Genomic DNA, 14,886 nt, shown 5'->3' with positions numbered 1-14,886 from the left:
CTGAGGAAGAAAGCAGAAAATTTTATCAGAAAGTGACAAGTAGTATCTATGAAACCTAAACATGCTAAATATGAGTGTCATGAAAAAACCTGGAAGATCTGTATTTAAACTGCTTCTACCAAAACTTTTACCTGGGTATTTTGGAAAAAGCTTAGTTTGTTACCAGTAGGGCAGAAAAAGTGGAAGAAAAAATACTGAAATTCAATTTCATTTACAAGTGTATTACATCGAAGTCATCAATGTTAGAGGCCACCTTAAGTCATAACCATGTCAAATATATCAATATCTTTCTACAAATATTGATGTTGATACGGATGACTTTCTAACACTTGCACAAAAAAGTTGACAATCCTAAATTTACCCAAATTTAATTTTCCGGTAATTAGAACAAGATGTAATCTACAAAAAGGTTTTATGTAAAAGATTTTATGTACACAAGATCAGTGGTGTAACATTTGAAGATTTTAAGATACATTTGACAAAGTAGTTTATAGATCAGGGTATATAATTATTTATGACACCTTATTAAAAATGTTTTTTCTGTTTTTAGTGGTTAAAAGCATTTCCACAAATAAATAATTCTGAATGTACTGCCACAAAACTATTACTTTTAAAACAGATGTGCTTTCATTCATTTCACCTGAAAGAAAATGGAGACGAAAACAAACCCTGCCTTCCTTGAGGTCAGGATTATCATAACAGATTTCTCTGACCTTAACATAGTACCTCACAGATCATGATGACTGGGAAACGTTTAGACGGTTTTAAACATCATATTTTATGTGATATAGATAATCATTTATACAAATCATGATGATAGCTCATAATATACAAATATGACGTCAAACCCATTCTAACTTGAAACTTGTGGGATTTCGATAATCATGTCTCAATTTTAATGTGTCATCAATCGCTATGCTCGCCCCATATTCCTCAAACTTCTGATTTCCTCCCAACCATTGATGCTTTAGTAGTAATCCTGTGTATTCATTCAACAGCTGTCACATCTGACAAATACATCTCACCTGTGTACCACATCTACCAAGTGCTTGTGGAAAGAAGTAAAAAAAACTATTGACATTTATTCAAAATCAAACAGAAATGGACTGGAATACAAAAAGACTATTGGAATGGGGCTAATCTGCCATTGCAGATAATTAAATCAAAATCTTCTCCCCGCCCAAACACATGTACACCATGAAAGACACTTGAGTATGAATCCTTAAAATCTGCAAAGAAGTGACCAGAAACTCCTTGATATCTATCTCACATCCACCAAAGACCCAGACAGAGCAATCCCAGATATCAAAGATGCCCAAATGAATTTTATTTCAGCCAGTGGGTTATCCCAATGCTTAAATTTCCAAGAATATGTATAATGGAACTTACCATTCACAAATCCAAAACATAAAGCAGCATAAAAAGCAAGAGAAATAGTTTAATAATGTGCAATCAAAGTCTCATTTCAAATTTCCATACAGTTACAACACAAACTGTAGAATGTGCAGAGAGTGTACAGAAACAAAATGTCAAAATGGCAGCTGTATAATACCAGTATCAGCCAACTTCTTTGTTGAACATAATAGACAGGTTAAGCAATCATATGTGTACAAGTAGAACGGGAATCCTCTCCTATTACTTCAGCATATTTAGTGGAAATCTATCACAGATACATACAGTTTTGCTGAAATATGTAGATTGAATTTTTCACAAAATAAATCAAGTACTATTGTCATTATTAATGAATGAAATTATTCTACTATATTTATCTTTTAAGGAAACTGCTGCTGATCCGACATTTGAGAAAATTTTGGTTTATGCATTGATCAGATTATAATCTATACAAGTTGAGCTGTCAAAAGTATTTTGGTATATAAACACATAAGAATATGCCAGAAAGAAATTAAAGATGTCTTTGAATATGGAAGAAAAATATTTGTTCGGTTTTGTAACAGCAGCATGGGAAATGTTCACATAGGTTATTAAAATTCTGCAGTGAATTATATAATCCAACCTATTATAAATAGGAGCACAAACAATCTAAGGTTGTTAACTCTTTTTATTCTACAGAAGAAGATTACACTATTAAAGTCCTGTAAATATCCCCCTGTTTTATAAACTAAAACCTTGTTTACAGGATAAAGAACAATTCAAGAAAATTGTTTACCCCCATATCAATGACCATTCCCTTTTAATGTGTCAAAAGTAAGTCTATTAAGTAATAACAGGCATTATATGTCATAATACAATTATTAGTATACTATAAAACCACATATATACCAACAATAATGGAGAAATTCTCAATAAATGATGTAAAATCAAATACAACATCAGGTTTATACCATTATGTGAAAGACTTCCAATAGACAGTTGATATTCATTGCATTCAACTGAACAAATATCTGTTGTTAAATATTTTTCCCAAACCTGATGCAAAATTTTAGAACTCTGCTACATCTTATAATCTTTTTACTAAAGGAAACTTTCTATTTACTTGGCCTTTTGCATATCAAAAGCCAGTGAGAAATAAGATTGAATTTTCAGAATTAAACCTAGGTATTTCTAATATTTTATTTCAGATTATCTGAATACTTTTCTAATTGTCATTTGGTTTTTGTTTGTTTCTATAGAAGACAAACACAACTGTACACATAGTGCTAGCACCTACAAAGGAGGCATTTACAAAAATAACATGCAAATTACAAAAGGATTATCAACACAACACTCTAAAGCAAAATAAAAATAAAGCTGAAGCAATTAAAATTAACATGATGATGAAGATGAAACAACAATGATGACATTCAATTGTTCAGATTATTTTGGTACAAGATCCTGGTAATGATATAGAAATGATTCAAACAAGGATGTTCTTCACTGGCCATGATTAGGTGGTAACATAAACCTACTAACAATTTCATCCTGCAATACCAGTAAATGTTATATCAGTAAATATTTCTCATTCTTATTTCATTTGACAAATAAGCCAATAGTATATAACTCATTCACATCTTATGTTGGTTTTTCCAGGCCCTAATAAATCAATAGGCTTGGAATATATTTTACAGTCCAACAAATTTGAAACAGACTATAACTATAGATTTTAATGGCAGAGTATACTAATTGACCTAAGCAACATAACATTTGGTAGGCCTAGCCCCATTATATAAATGTCTTCCATTATACTGTTGTGGTGGTGGTGTATCCAGCATTCATTCATACCTGTGTGATCCAGGCCATCATACACCTTCACCGGATGTCACACCTCCCCTCCCCTCCTACATACATTGGACTAAACCACTGTGGTGTATCAGCTATACACATACAGCATTACACCAGGCTGATAGGGAGAGTAGGATGCTACATTATATTGGATAGGATGAGTAGGTCATTCATAAATTTTATAAGCAAGGCTATTAGCATGTGAATGGATGATTGGTCAGGACTGGTCTCCTGGTCAAGCCACAGCTGCCTGACCCACTCAGGTCTGGCTCAGTCAGATGAATGGCCTGTGGTTTTTAATTCATGAATGGCCCCTGACCACAATCACAATAGTGCTGACCACTAAAGAGCTGTGTCAATAGCCATGGCCTGCACCTACTTGACAATATTCTACACAGCCTATCTACAATGCTATGTAGCCCTAAGGCCAGGCCAGTCAACATAAAAAAAATACTGTAGCAGGGTTTAAATTAATTTTCAGGTCACTTGTCAGGCAACTCTACAGCAAGTCCATAGTACACGGTGTCAACCCCAACTTGACATGCATGAACAATTACTTCCAGTGTTACTGTCACCTGTACATTTACATATCTAAGTATGTTACCGTATATATTTGACACTTGTATCATCTGTACATAAAAACATATACATCACCTCATGGCAAAACTCATTAACTACCACAAACTAAAGTAATATCAGCCTTATTCATAATTTACACGGCCACAGAGTTAACTTCCATTCATTAAAAGCCCTCCAGAGGATCCATTCATAATATCTGGCCATATATCAGGTGCTCTTATCTCTGGTTTTTCATTCATAATTTTGTGTTAATTAGCCCAGGCAGTATTCCTCCTGCCTGTTATACCCTCCACAATCTGCTGGTAATTTGCTGCCAATAGTAAACTACTGTGACCAGCCAGCTTATCAAGAGCAGAAATGCTCATGTGCAGGCGGAAGCAGAGGCCTCAAAAGGCTTTTCCCCCTAAACTCTAGCAGGCAAAAGTGTAGAGGCCCCAACAGGCTTTCTCCCTTACTCTAGCAGGCAGAAATGTTGAAACCCAAAAGGCTTTCCACCTTAACTCTAGCAGGTTAAAGTATACTGAGGCCACAACAGCCTTTCCCCCTAAACTCTTGCAGGCAAAAGTGTATAGAGGCCCCAAAAAGTATTCCTCTAAACTCTATTGAGCCCCCAAACAGGCTTTCTCCAACATGCAGTAATTCAAGTAAAGGAAGTCTGAGTGTCTTGTCTCCAAGTAATGGAGAGACATTATAACAGTCCAGTGGTCAGAATAAATCACCTACAGTTGCATTCAAAAAACATAATGCTTATCTTTTTACAGAATGCCTGGTGACCTATGGTGAGTCTGTAAACATGTCACATGACCTGTAATGTTTATCATAGTTACTGTACATCTTTCTTTAGGTGTTGTTTCATAAAGAGGGTACATTTTCTCTGCACATATACACTATTCTGATATTTAACTTTTTTTTAATACTACAACTCCACATGTCCATATATCACCTACAGACAAGAGAAAAATGTGCTAGGAACATAATGCAAGTATTTGTTTCAAGTGAGGGCCACTTTGCCAAAATGACAAGTACCAGTTGAAATTACTTTTATGGTGTATGTTAATGACAAATCTAAAGGCCAAATAGAAATGCACACAGATTACCATGGTATATACATATATGTGAAACCCCCAAGAATTAATTTGTGAACAAAAATCTTACTTCTGGATACTGGAACCAAAACGTTTCTTCCGGCTACTGGAAATCAACTAATATTGATTGTTTAAAGTAATGAAAAGAAATTTTTAATTTTGGTTTCCAAATTGATTCACATGTAGAAATTAACTTTCAGTTACATTTACATAAAGATACATCAGCAGCTATGCAAAAACGAAAATTTGTTTCAACAGTATTGATATTTATGGTATTACTTATTATATTATTATTTCTTATATTATTATTTCTTTTAATTTTTTTTTCATAAAAACTTAAGAAATGCTTTCCAATTTCTATGTGCATATAACCATTAGTTTAGATCAGACAACCTGGAGGTGTTTTGAGAAAACAAAACCAGACATTCTAGCTGAACATTTCCATAGATTTTGATGAATTTGCAATTCAACTTTTAAAAAAAATAAAAATAAAAATATATTTGTACTGTGAAAATATATTTCATCACAGTAAATTAATATGTGCATACACAACCTCTACTCCCCCAATCTGTTTGGTCATACAGACAAGTCAAGAAGTACATATAAATGGGCAGAACAACTTAGGTATCAAATGCCTCCAGGATACCTATATCTAAGAAAAGGTCATTGTTATTACCATCAGTTGAGTCCAGATACCCCATATACAGGTAAATAACAATACTCCTTCGATCTAGCTGTTTACTACAGGTAAGGGGTGGGGCGTACCCCCATATACAGGTAAATACCAATACTCCTCCAGATCTAGTTGTTTACTACAGGTAAGGGGTGGGGCGTTAGTTATGCAGCCAACTAGTGTGTGTATATAGACTACACTTACACACCATGATGACTAGGATGTGTGAAGGTGACCAGGGTAAGATGCTACTTCCGGCTACTGGGAATCCATTGATAAAAGAGCTGCACTAGTGTATGCCTTGGCCCTGGTCCACAGCCTTTATCTGATCAGCACTTTAGTACACTTTTCACACTTTCCTCTAGCAAAGGAGACATATCAGTTTTCCCTCTACCCAACATCTAGCTACCTCATCTTGAGACATGCTGGTGTTCCTTCTACCTCATCCAGAGACATATTGGTGTTCTCTCTACCCACCATTTAACTCATAACATATTGGTGTTCTCTCTACCCAACATTTAACTCATAACATATTGGAGTTCTCTCTACCCAACATTTAACTCATCCATTAAGATATTGGTGTTCTCTCTACCCAACATTTAACTCATCCATTAACATATTGGTGTTCTCTAGATCTCTACCCAACATTTAACTCATCCATTAACATATTGGTGTTCTCTCTACCCAACATTTAACTCATCCATTAACATATTGGTGTTCTCTCTACCCAACATTTAACTCATCCATTAACATATTGGTGTTCCCTCTACCCAACAGCTACCTCGTCCAGAGACATATTGGTGTTCTCTAGATCTCTACCCAACATTTAACTCATCCATTAACATATTGGTGTTCCCTCTACCCAACAGCTACCTCGTCCAGAGACATATTGGTGTTCCCTCTACCCAACAGCTACCTCATCCATCGACATTATTGGTGTTCCCTCTACCCAACAGCTACCTCATCCATTGATATATTGGTGTTCCCTCTACCCAACAGCTACCTCATCCATTGATATATTGGTGTTCCCTCTACCCAACAGCTACCTCATCCATTGATATATTGGTGTTCCTTCTACCCAACAGCTACCTCATCCATCGACATTATTGGTGTTCCCTCTACCCAACAGCTACCTCATCCATCGACATTATTGGTGTTCCTTCTACCCAACAGCTACCTCATCCATCGACATTATTGGTGTTCCCTCTACCCAACAGCTACCTCATCCATCGACATTATTGGTGTTCCTTCTACCCAATATCTACCACATCCAGAGACATATTGGTGTTCCCTCTACCCAACAGCTACCTCATCCAGAGACATATTGGTGTTCCTTCTACCCAAAATTGACCTCATCCAGAGACATATTGGTGTTCCCTCTACCCAATATCTCCCTGATGCAGACACACATCATGTTCCCTCTACCCAACATTACCATATATCCTGAGACTTATCATGTCCTATTACCATGTTAATGACCAGACACATATCAGTGTTTTCCCTACACAAAATCTACCTGTTCTTGTATACACATACAAATATAACATTTGTAACCAGTTACTCAACAAATATGTGAGTAATCTGTTAATTGGAAAACTTGTTAATTAAACAAGAAGCTGCTAACATAGTTAAGCTTATTCAAAATGTGTCTTACTGTAGGTAACTGTTTATTCTCATACAATTTGACATCCAAACAATACAAGTATTAACATTAGCTACGGTAGGTAATTATTGAAAATTATGTATAAGATTTTGGCTGAGAAATAATGAAGTCTACAGACTCATGTGCTTTCTTTATTACACAGAAGTGTTTAAGATATATGACGCTATAGCGCATGTCCGAATGTTTTATGGACAATTTTTTTTATATTGATTAGTAATCACCTGCTCACTGGATAGTTGGTAGGGTTTTGCCAGGTAAACATTTGGGGCTCCTCATGGGGTAACTTACACTACATGTATACATGTACAAATTATCAGTTATTGATTCTTGAACTGGTTAGCTGTCTTCTGATTAAGCAACCAGTTAACTGGCTGAATGTTGACAACCATAAGATAAACTAATATACTTGCACAACAAGTAGTACAAATAAGGTCCCCTGTACAATGAAATAATGACCCATACTGACTAATATTTCACACTTTACCAATGCATCTTATCTGTGTACATAATTCTGTGAACTGAGAAAAGAATTCCATAAAAAGTGAAAAATGTGATAATGAATTTGTAGTGTGTACACACATCTGTGGCTGTGATAGCATTTCTACAGTAGCTAGTAGTAGCACTCATACACAGACTGTACCGTACCATTCAACAACAACCGGATGTGATCTGCTCTGACCAAGGCAAAACAAAAGCATTTTAATGGTCTGAGGACCCCATTACACAGAGACACATACTACTGATGAAAAGCAAGCTAGGTTTACACAAAGACATACTTCTATACACAACCACTACAGTAAAACAAGGAGGCAAACATATAGGAGTAGATATCCCAGTGTTTTCAGGATTTCCCTAGAATGTCTATATCACATGTCAGGCAGCTACATGTATGCCCACTTGTCGATTACAGGTGATATACACTATACAAAGTCACTTTCTGTTATAATATGTCTAGTGACTTCCTGTGGTATGCCATATGACTTAGTGTTGTATACCTGGTGACTTCCTGTTATATTTCTTATGACAGTGTTGTATACCCAGAGATGTTTTGTGAAATGTCTTATGACTTCCTGTTGTATACCTATAGCCACTTCCTGTAGTATCTCTGGTCACTTTCATTTCGATGTCTGGTCAAAACATTGTTTTGTATGCTTAATCCCTTTCTGTTTCACACATGGTCATTTTATGTTGCTGATGTCATATCCTACATTATGCCTAGTCCTTTCCTGTACATAAAGTCAGGTGCAGTTGTATGCCTAGTCCTGCTGTATGTACCTAGCCAGATCATGAAGAAAGTCTTGAGTCCACTTTATGATGAAACTTGTACTAAGTTTGGTTAAAGTTGGACTGATTGTTTTTTAACAAGAATCTAAATGCAAAACTTTGAAATGTTGACGCTGCCACTAGCGAAAAAGTAACAACAGTCTCGCTTCTGCAAGTTTTCGCTTCTCTGGCAGTGGCATACTGAATCCATATGTAACAATCTCTGACAGTGGCATACTGAATCCTCTGACAGTGGCATACTGAATCCATATTTAACAATCTCTGGCAGTGGCATACTGAATCCATATTTAACAATCTCTGACAGTGGCATACTGAATCCATATTTAACAATCTCTGACAGTGGCATACTGAATCCATATTTAACAATCTCTGACAGTGGCATACTGAATCCATATTTAACAATCTCTGACAGTGGCATACTGAATCCATATTTAACAATCTCTGATAGTGGCATACTGAATCCTTTGACAGTGGCATACTGAATCCATATTTAACGATCTCTGACAGTGACATACTGAATCCATATTTAACAATCTCTGACAGTGGCATACTGAATCCTCCGATAGTGGCATACTGAATCCATATTTAACGATCTCACTGACAGTGGCATACTGAATATGCATTTAACAATCTCTGATAGTAGCATACTGAATCCATATTTAACAATCTCTGACAGTGGCATACTGAATCCTCTGACAGTGGCATACTGAATCCATATTTAACGATCTCACTGACAGTGGCATACTGAATATGCATTTAACAATCTCTGACAGTAGCATACTGAATCCATATTTAACAATATCTGACAGTGGCATACTGAATATGCATTTAACAATCTCTGACAGTGGCATACTGAATATGCATTTAACAATCTCTGACAGTGGCATACTGAATCCATATTTAACAATATCTGACAGTGGCATACTGAATTTGCATTTAACAATCTCTGACAGTGGCATACTGAATCCTCTGACAGTGGCATACTGAATCCATATTTAACGATCTCTGACAGTGGCATACTGAATTTGCATTTAACAAATTATGATAGTGACACAATAACTCCATAATTTTGGGGGGTATTTTTGGTAACAAAACCTAGTTTGACCCAAATAAGAAAAATCTGGAAAACTGGGAAGTTTCTAATGTTGTAAATGTAGAAAGGAATGTATGTTTCTATACTACATGTACATTATTTCATCTGTACAGTATAAGTTATGCATGCATGCATCTGAAGTTGAGGTATTGGAATGTATTGCACCCACATCAACCCAAATTACCATTAAATATTAAGCAAACGTGGTACAGGTACCTAACACCACACTAAAAAAACACTTTGCAATAACCTTCACATAGCATAAAAAACAGCTATTTGCCTGAATAAATTATGACCCCTACCTGCTGGATATATGGCCAAACAAAATGTTTCCATATTCTTTCTCTCTACCCACCATCAACTTTGTTTGGTGCCTAACATATAAGGTATGGTCTTGATAAAAATTGCTAAAATCTTAAATATTGTCTTTTATAATTAAAAAACAAAACAAACAAACAAAATGCAGACTGAATTTCTCCTATGCCTATACAATCTAATTCTTATTAAAATTTTGCCTGCAGCCTTTCCACCTATAATGTCATAATGAGGTTGATACATGGTTATATATATATCGACCCAAGAAAATTATTGGCCGAGGACAAGGGTGAGGACTTATTTAGGACAAAGATTTTTATTAGTACATTGTTTCTATGCCCCGACATGCCACAACTTAAGTTTTGTACATCCTAAACTCCTGCCATCCGGGTTTTAACCAATCATTACCATAACATATTATGGTCATCTGACCTAGACTTACCCTCCTAGCTACCTACCACCAACTTACAGCTAACAGTATAAAGAAAACAAAACCAGTCAGGTCTACTATACATAATAACTTATTAAGTCCAGTAATCCACAGCTTGCCAATTGGAATGGGCATGAGCCTAACCAGGCACCTAATCCAGAGAGATATGAAAACTTGCTTGCAAAAGGGTGAAATTGCAGTATATTCCTCTTGTAACAGGAAATTTTTATTGGGGCACTGTGATTTCACAATTATTTGGCCTCCATGTGGCCATGTTTTAGCCAATGAGAATAGAGGAAAGTTAGACTCTATCTAATATAACCATGTATTGACCAAAATTAAAATCCTATAATTGCTTTATCATTTTTCGTTATTTTGTGGAAGGTATAAAATTCAAAACCAGTTTTTTCTCTTTAGTCATTTGTTTAAGAAAAACAATTTTAGATTGATGACTTAACAGGTCCCCTTAAAATAAGATAATAATGTAACCTGTAATCACATTTGTATATTATATACATAGCTCATGCAAGTTATTAGTCCATCTACAATTAATTCTTTTTATCAAATCATTTAACAGGCAGACTTGGAAATGTATATCTTGAATACTTCTCTCTCAAAACAATTGATGAAAGTCATGTTTATCACTTCTGAGACATTAAAGACTATGAAGTGACAATGTATATTGATAGTGCTCCCACACTCACTTTAATGTTCATTGTATGCCATATTGTTTTTATTGAATGGGAATGTTACACAGCAAAGGTCTGTTATATAACTCTAATCAATCCTTTGGTTATGGATGCATAGAGCAAAATGATGATGATTTATATATTCCAAAACATGCTATTCATTATGTTAATTATAGGATACAATAGATTTAATTTCATCGGGAAGTCATAATTATAATACCAGGACAAATACTTGTTTTGTTTAGTGATTGGTCAATTCAACATCAAGAAGAGGTCAACAAAGAAGTCAATATTGTGAAAATGAAACAAAAAGGAAAGTGCAAGCACACAATAATACAGCATATTCACAACCAGTAGCTTACCGTCCACTAGATCTGCTACTGCTCGCCGAATTCCACGGTCAAATGCCTTAGCATCATCGGACCTCTCAAAGGTCAAACCAAACCTCTTGTCATCAGTCTGCCAATGGTGAAACTTAGGGTTGGCCTTCGTGTAACGAATATCTCGTTTTAAAATACAGTCCAGCACCACCTAAAAAATAATTGAAAACTTTGAAATAAACTAGTGTTTTATTTACTGAATTTCTTGCCTTATTTTCTGTACTATAGGTATCTTTTTAGAAGTATCCTAGATTTATTTGGTAAATGGTTAGCCTATATGCCTGTGTAAAAGAAACCGGAATCCCTTATTTTGGAGAAGAGTTAAATTGTTTCATGTACAGTTGATATAATTTCCAACACAGGTGGAACAGAATGAGAGTGTCAACTGTACTTGGCAAAATGCAAATGTATATATATAAATGTGGCAACTTGGAAGTACATGTCACTCAAAGAAATGTAATGATATGCTCATCTTCATAATGTGCCAGTGTACAGTTTTGTTGTTATGTGTGACTAATATTAATACTTTTCAGGAGTTGTGTCCACAAGAAAATGTTAGAGACTTGAGATGGTGAAATCATAGTCATCTCTGATCAGTATGGGATTAAAAAAAAAGACAAACCCATCTTACTATAGGTAATTACGTATACATGTACAACATCAGATTTGAAAAGATGCTCCATTAATACCATATGTCTGTTATACAACACATGATACATAACTATTTTTCCTAAAATATTTGTCTTTAAAGATTCCTGGACAAAAAAAGTTTTGAAAATCACTTGTCTGGCAGGTACATACAGGCATTTTCAAACTCAACAAGCACTATATGATGTACTGCAACAGTGCTGCCTTCAAGCATCTCAACACAAGTACTACTTTTATATGAAGAATGTAAAGGGAAGGGTTTACAGTGTCCATTATGCCAGATGTTGCCCATGTTTATGGGTAAGTACATAATATGTTGTGTGTATCTCTCTCAATAATGTGTGTATCGTCCTCAATAATCTGATGAGTAAAAGCTGTGTCCATTCACTCAACTCTTCAGCCTTTATTCACAATTAACAAAAGTTAGGAAATATCTTTATGTATATATTTAGTCCTGAGATTTGCAAACACACCTTTTCCCTATTATATTACAATACATTCATGGTGCATGCAGGTGTTACCATCCCAGGTGACACCAAGTTTTGTTTGTTTGTTTGCTGGGTGTATTGCCTCGCGAACAGCCAGGGTCATTTTGAGGCAGGGGTCTCCTTGTAGTAGTTGGTGACTACTTCACTGAACAACATAGGGGAGGTTGTCGCACGCCATCTACAGCAATTTTTTTCAAAAACAAATACAAACCAACTCAGGTAGGGAGTGTCGAACCACGCACTTTGGAACTTCACCTAAGGTTACGTGGCCAACGCTCCAACTGACTAAGCTATCGCAGCCCCAGGTGAAACAAAAAGACATGTTACAATAAAGACAGCCTTGTTGTATGATGTCCTTACAATCAGGTGCGTAGAAGTATGATGCAATCAATAAATTCAGTAATTATAGGTATTATACTCATATTACATTATGACTTGGGTTTAAGCAGAAAATAGACAATGTTTTAAAACACTGATGCCCTGTTGCAAAACTGAAAACTAATTACACTGGATCCAAGTTCATGGTTACAACAAAATTTAATGCAATGTTCTGACCTAAAAACAAAAGCTTAATTGAAGTCACAGAAAGGTCAAGTTTTTGAAAATGTCACATAATGCGCTGCACTCATATATATGCAGAAGTAATTGAAGTTATGTAATTCAATCTGGATTGTATAACCACTGTCACAACCAGCAAAATATGAAACTGGGATGAAACTGTTTCCCGCATTTCATACATTACAATCAAAGGGCCAAAGGCCCTGAGAAACGTCAGGGTCTGAGGTCATATAATAAGAAATTTAAAATTGGATTTTATAGTCAAACAGTTACATTTGTATCAGATGAAATGTCTTAATCTGGTTATTCCTATTCTAAATATATTCAAGAAAACATGTATAACATATTTATCTGCTGACAACTTTCCAATAGCTGAGTATAGTTCTTTCCCTATTTCTTTAATGCTTGTGGAAGATTACAGATATACTCCTGAATCAGTAAAGCTGCTTGTAAACTTTGAAAAAAATCAACTGAACGACAAATCGGTCTATTAACAGAACATGTACAACCAAAGATAAAATCCAAGATGTACACAGCCCAAGTTTTTTATTTTATTTATACTATAAGATGTTAATTAGGCCTGCAAACATCTATTTTATGACCCCTTGTGACATATTTTAACTCCGATAGAAAATTGCGGTCGCGTTGTCTGACGAGACATATCTAGTTTTGACAAGACACCAGTACATCAGTCACGGATCATAATCTTTAGATTCTTTTCAAATAAACAAATAATAACCTTATCTAATAAAATCCTCATGAAAAACGGCAATGTAGTTTGTTACAACTTGCCTTCAATTCCTGGTGATATTTCTTGCATATTCTAGCGACATACAAATGAATATGAAACTGCAAACGGTCGTTGGTTTAGTTACATTAGACATAACCGCCATTTTGGCCGATTAGTGATGATCACGTGATTAGTCACGTGACAACTGAAGTTATCTCGTGGAATGCTCGACTGCATTTGACTACGTAAATAGGGTTGGTTTTAGGCTTATATGAAATGTTCCTGCATATGAACTCAGGATGAACATATGAGTCTAAGACATGTGGATAGTTTCTCTGTGAATGCATGTAAATTTCAACGATGATCAAACTGATTTTTTTACTTTCGTTTTCAAGGCAGGATTGAGACAGAACTACGTAATCCTATGCCAACAAAATTGCATATACTGACGAGGAAATGTTTCTATTTATACTCAAAAATAGTCTAGAACACCAAACATTCATATTTTTTCATTTTAAATAATTGCAGTAAACACAGGAACCATCAGTTAAATAGTGTCAATAATTGCTGTCAAAATAGGAACTATATTAGGCTGCGGATGTATATCATTTGTATGACAGAAAAGAGGAATTGTTAGCCGGAAACAAAAGTGTCACTAACAAAATTTACCCACCACAACTATAACGGCAGGTGCCAAATTGCAAAGGCATCCTAACATTAAAAATTACACAAGACATGCACATTGATATTATCAGTATGTCTGCAAAACAGGAATGTTTTAAGTACAGTGGCAGTAACTCTTATGTTTCTCGTCAGGGTTGTGATCCAATCAAATCACTGATTGTAATAAGATATCTACTATGATAATGAGTTACTTACCATTTCAATTAATCATAGTATCCAACATTGTTTGTATATCATACAATAGCTATATAGGCTCACCTGCATGTACGTATTAAATATATACATCGATGGCAATCATTTGTTCAACAAGGACAATGTTATTATCATTCAACTTCTTGTCCAGCCCAAACTAACAATGACAACAAGCA

At 35.3% G+C, this 14,886-nt stretch overlaps 1 protein-coding gene across 1 annotated transcript in view; it reads right to left on the bottom strand.

Annotated features, from left to right (window-relative positions):
* The window catches only part of LOC117323903 (sprouty-related, EVH1 domain-containing protein 2-like), a 41,766-nt gene that overhangs the window by 9,648 nt on the left and 17,232 nt on the right, over positions 1-14,886 (bottom strand). The window contains exon 3 of the mRNA XM_033879423.1: positions 11,393-11,561. Coding sequence (XP_033735314.1) covers positions 11,393-11,561 — 169 coding nt within the window. The remainder of the gene's footprint in view (positions 1-11,392; positions 11,562-14,886) is intronic.

The sequence above is a fragment of the Pecten maximus genome, chromosome 3, assembly GCF_902652985.1.
Source record: "Pecten maximus chromosome 3, xPecMax1.1, whole genome shotgun sequence".
Lineage (NCBI taxonomy): Eukaryota > Metazoa > Mollusca > Bivalvia > Pectinida > Pectinidae > Pecten > Pecten maximus.
Note: the sequence above shows the minus strand (reverse complement) of the source record. Positions and strands in the feature narration are given on the sequence as shown.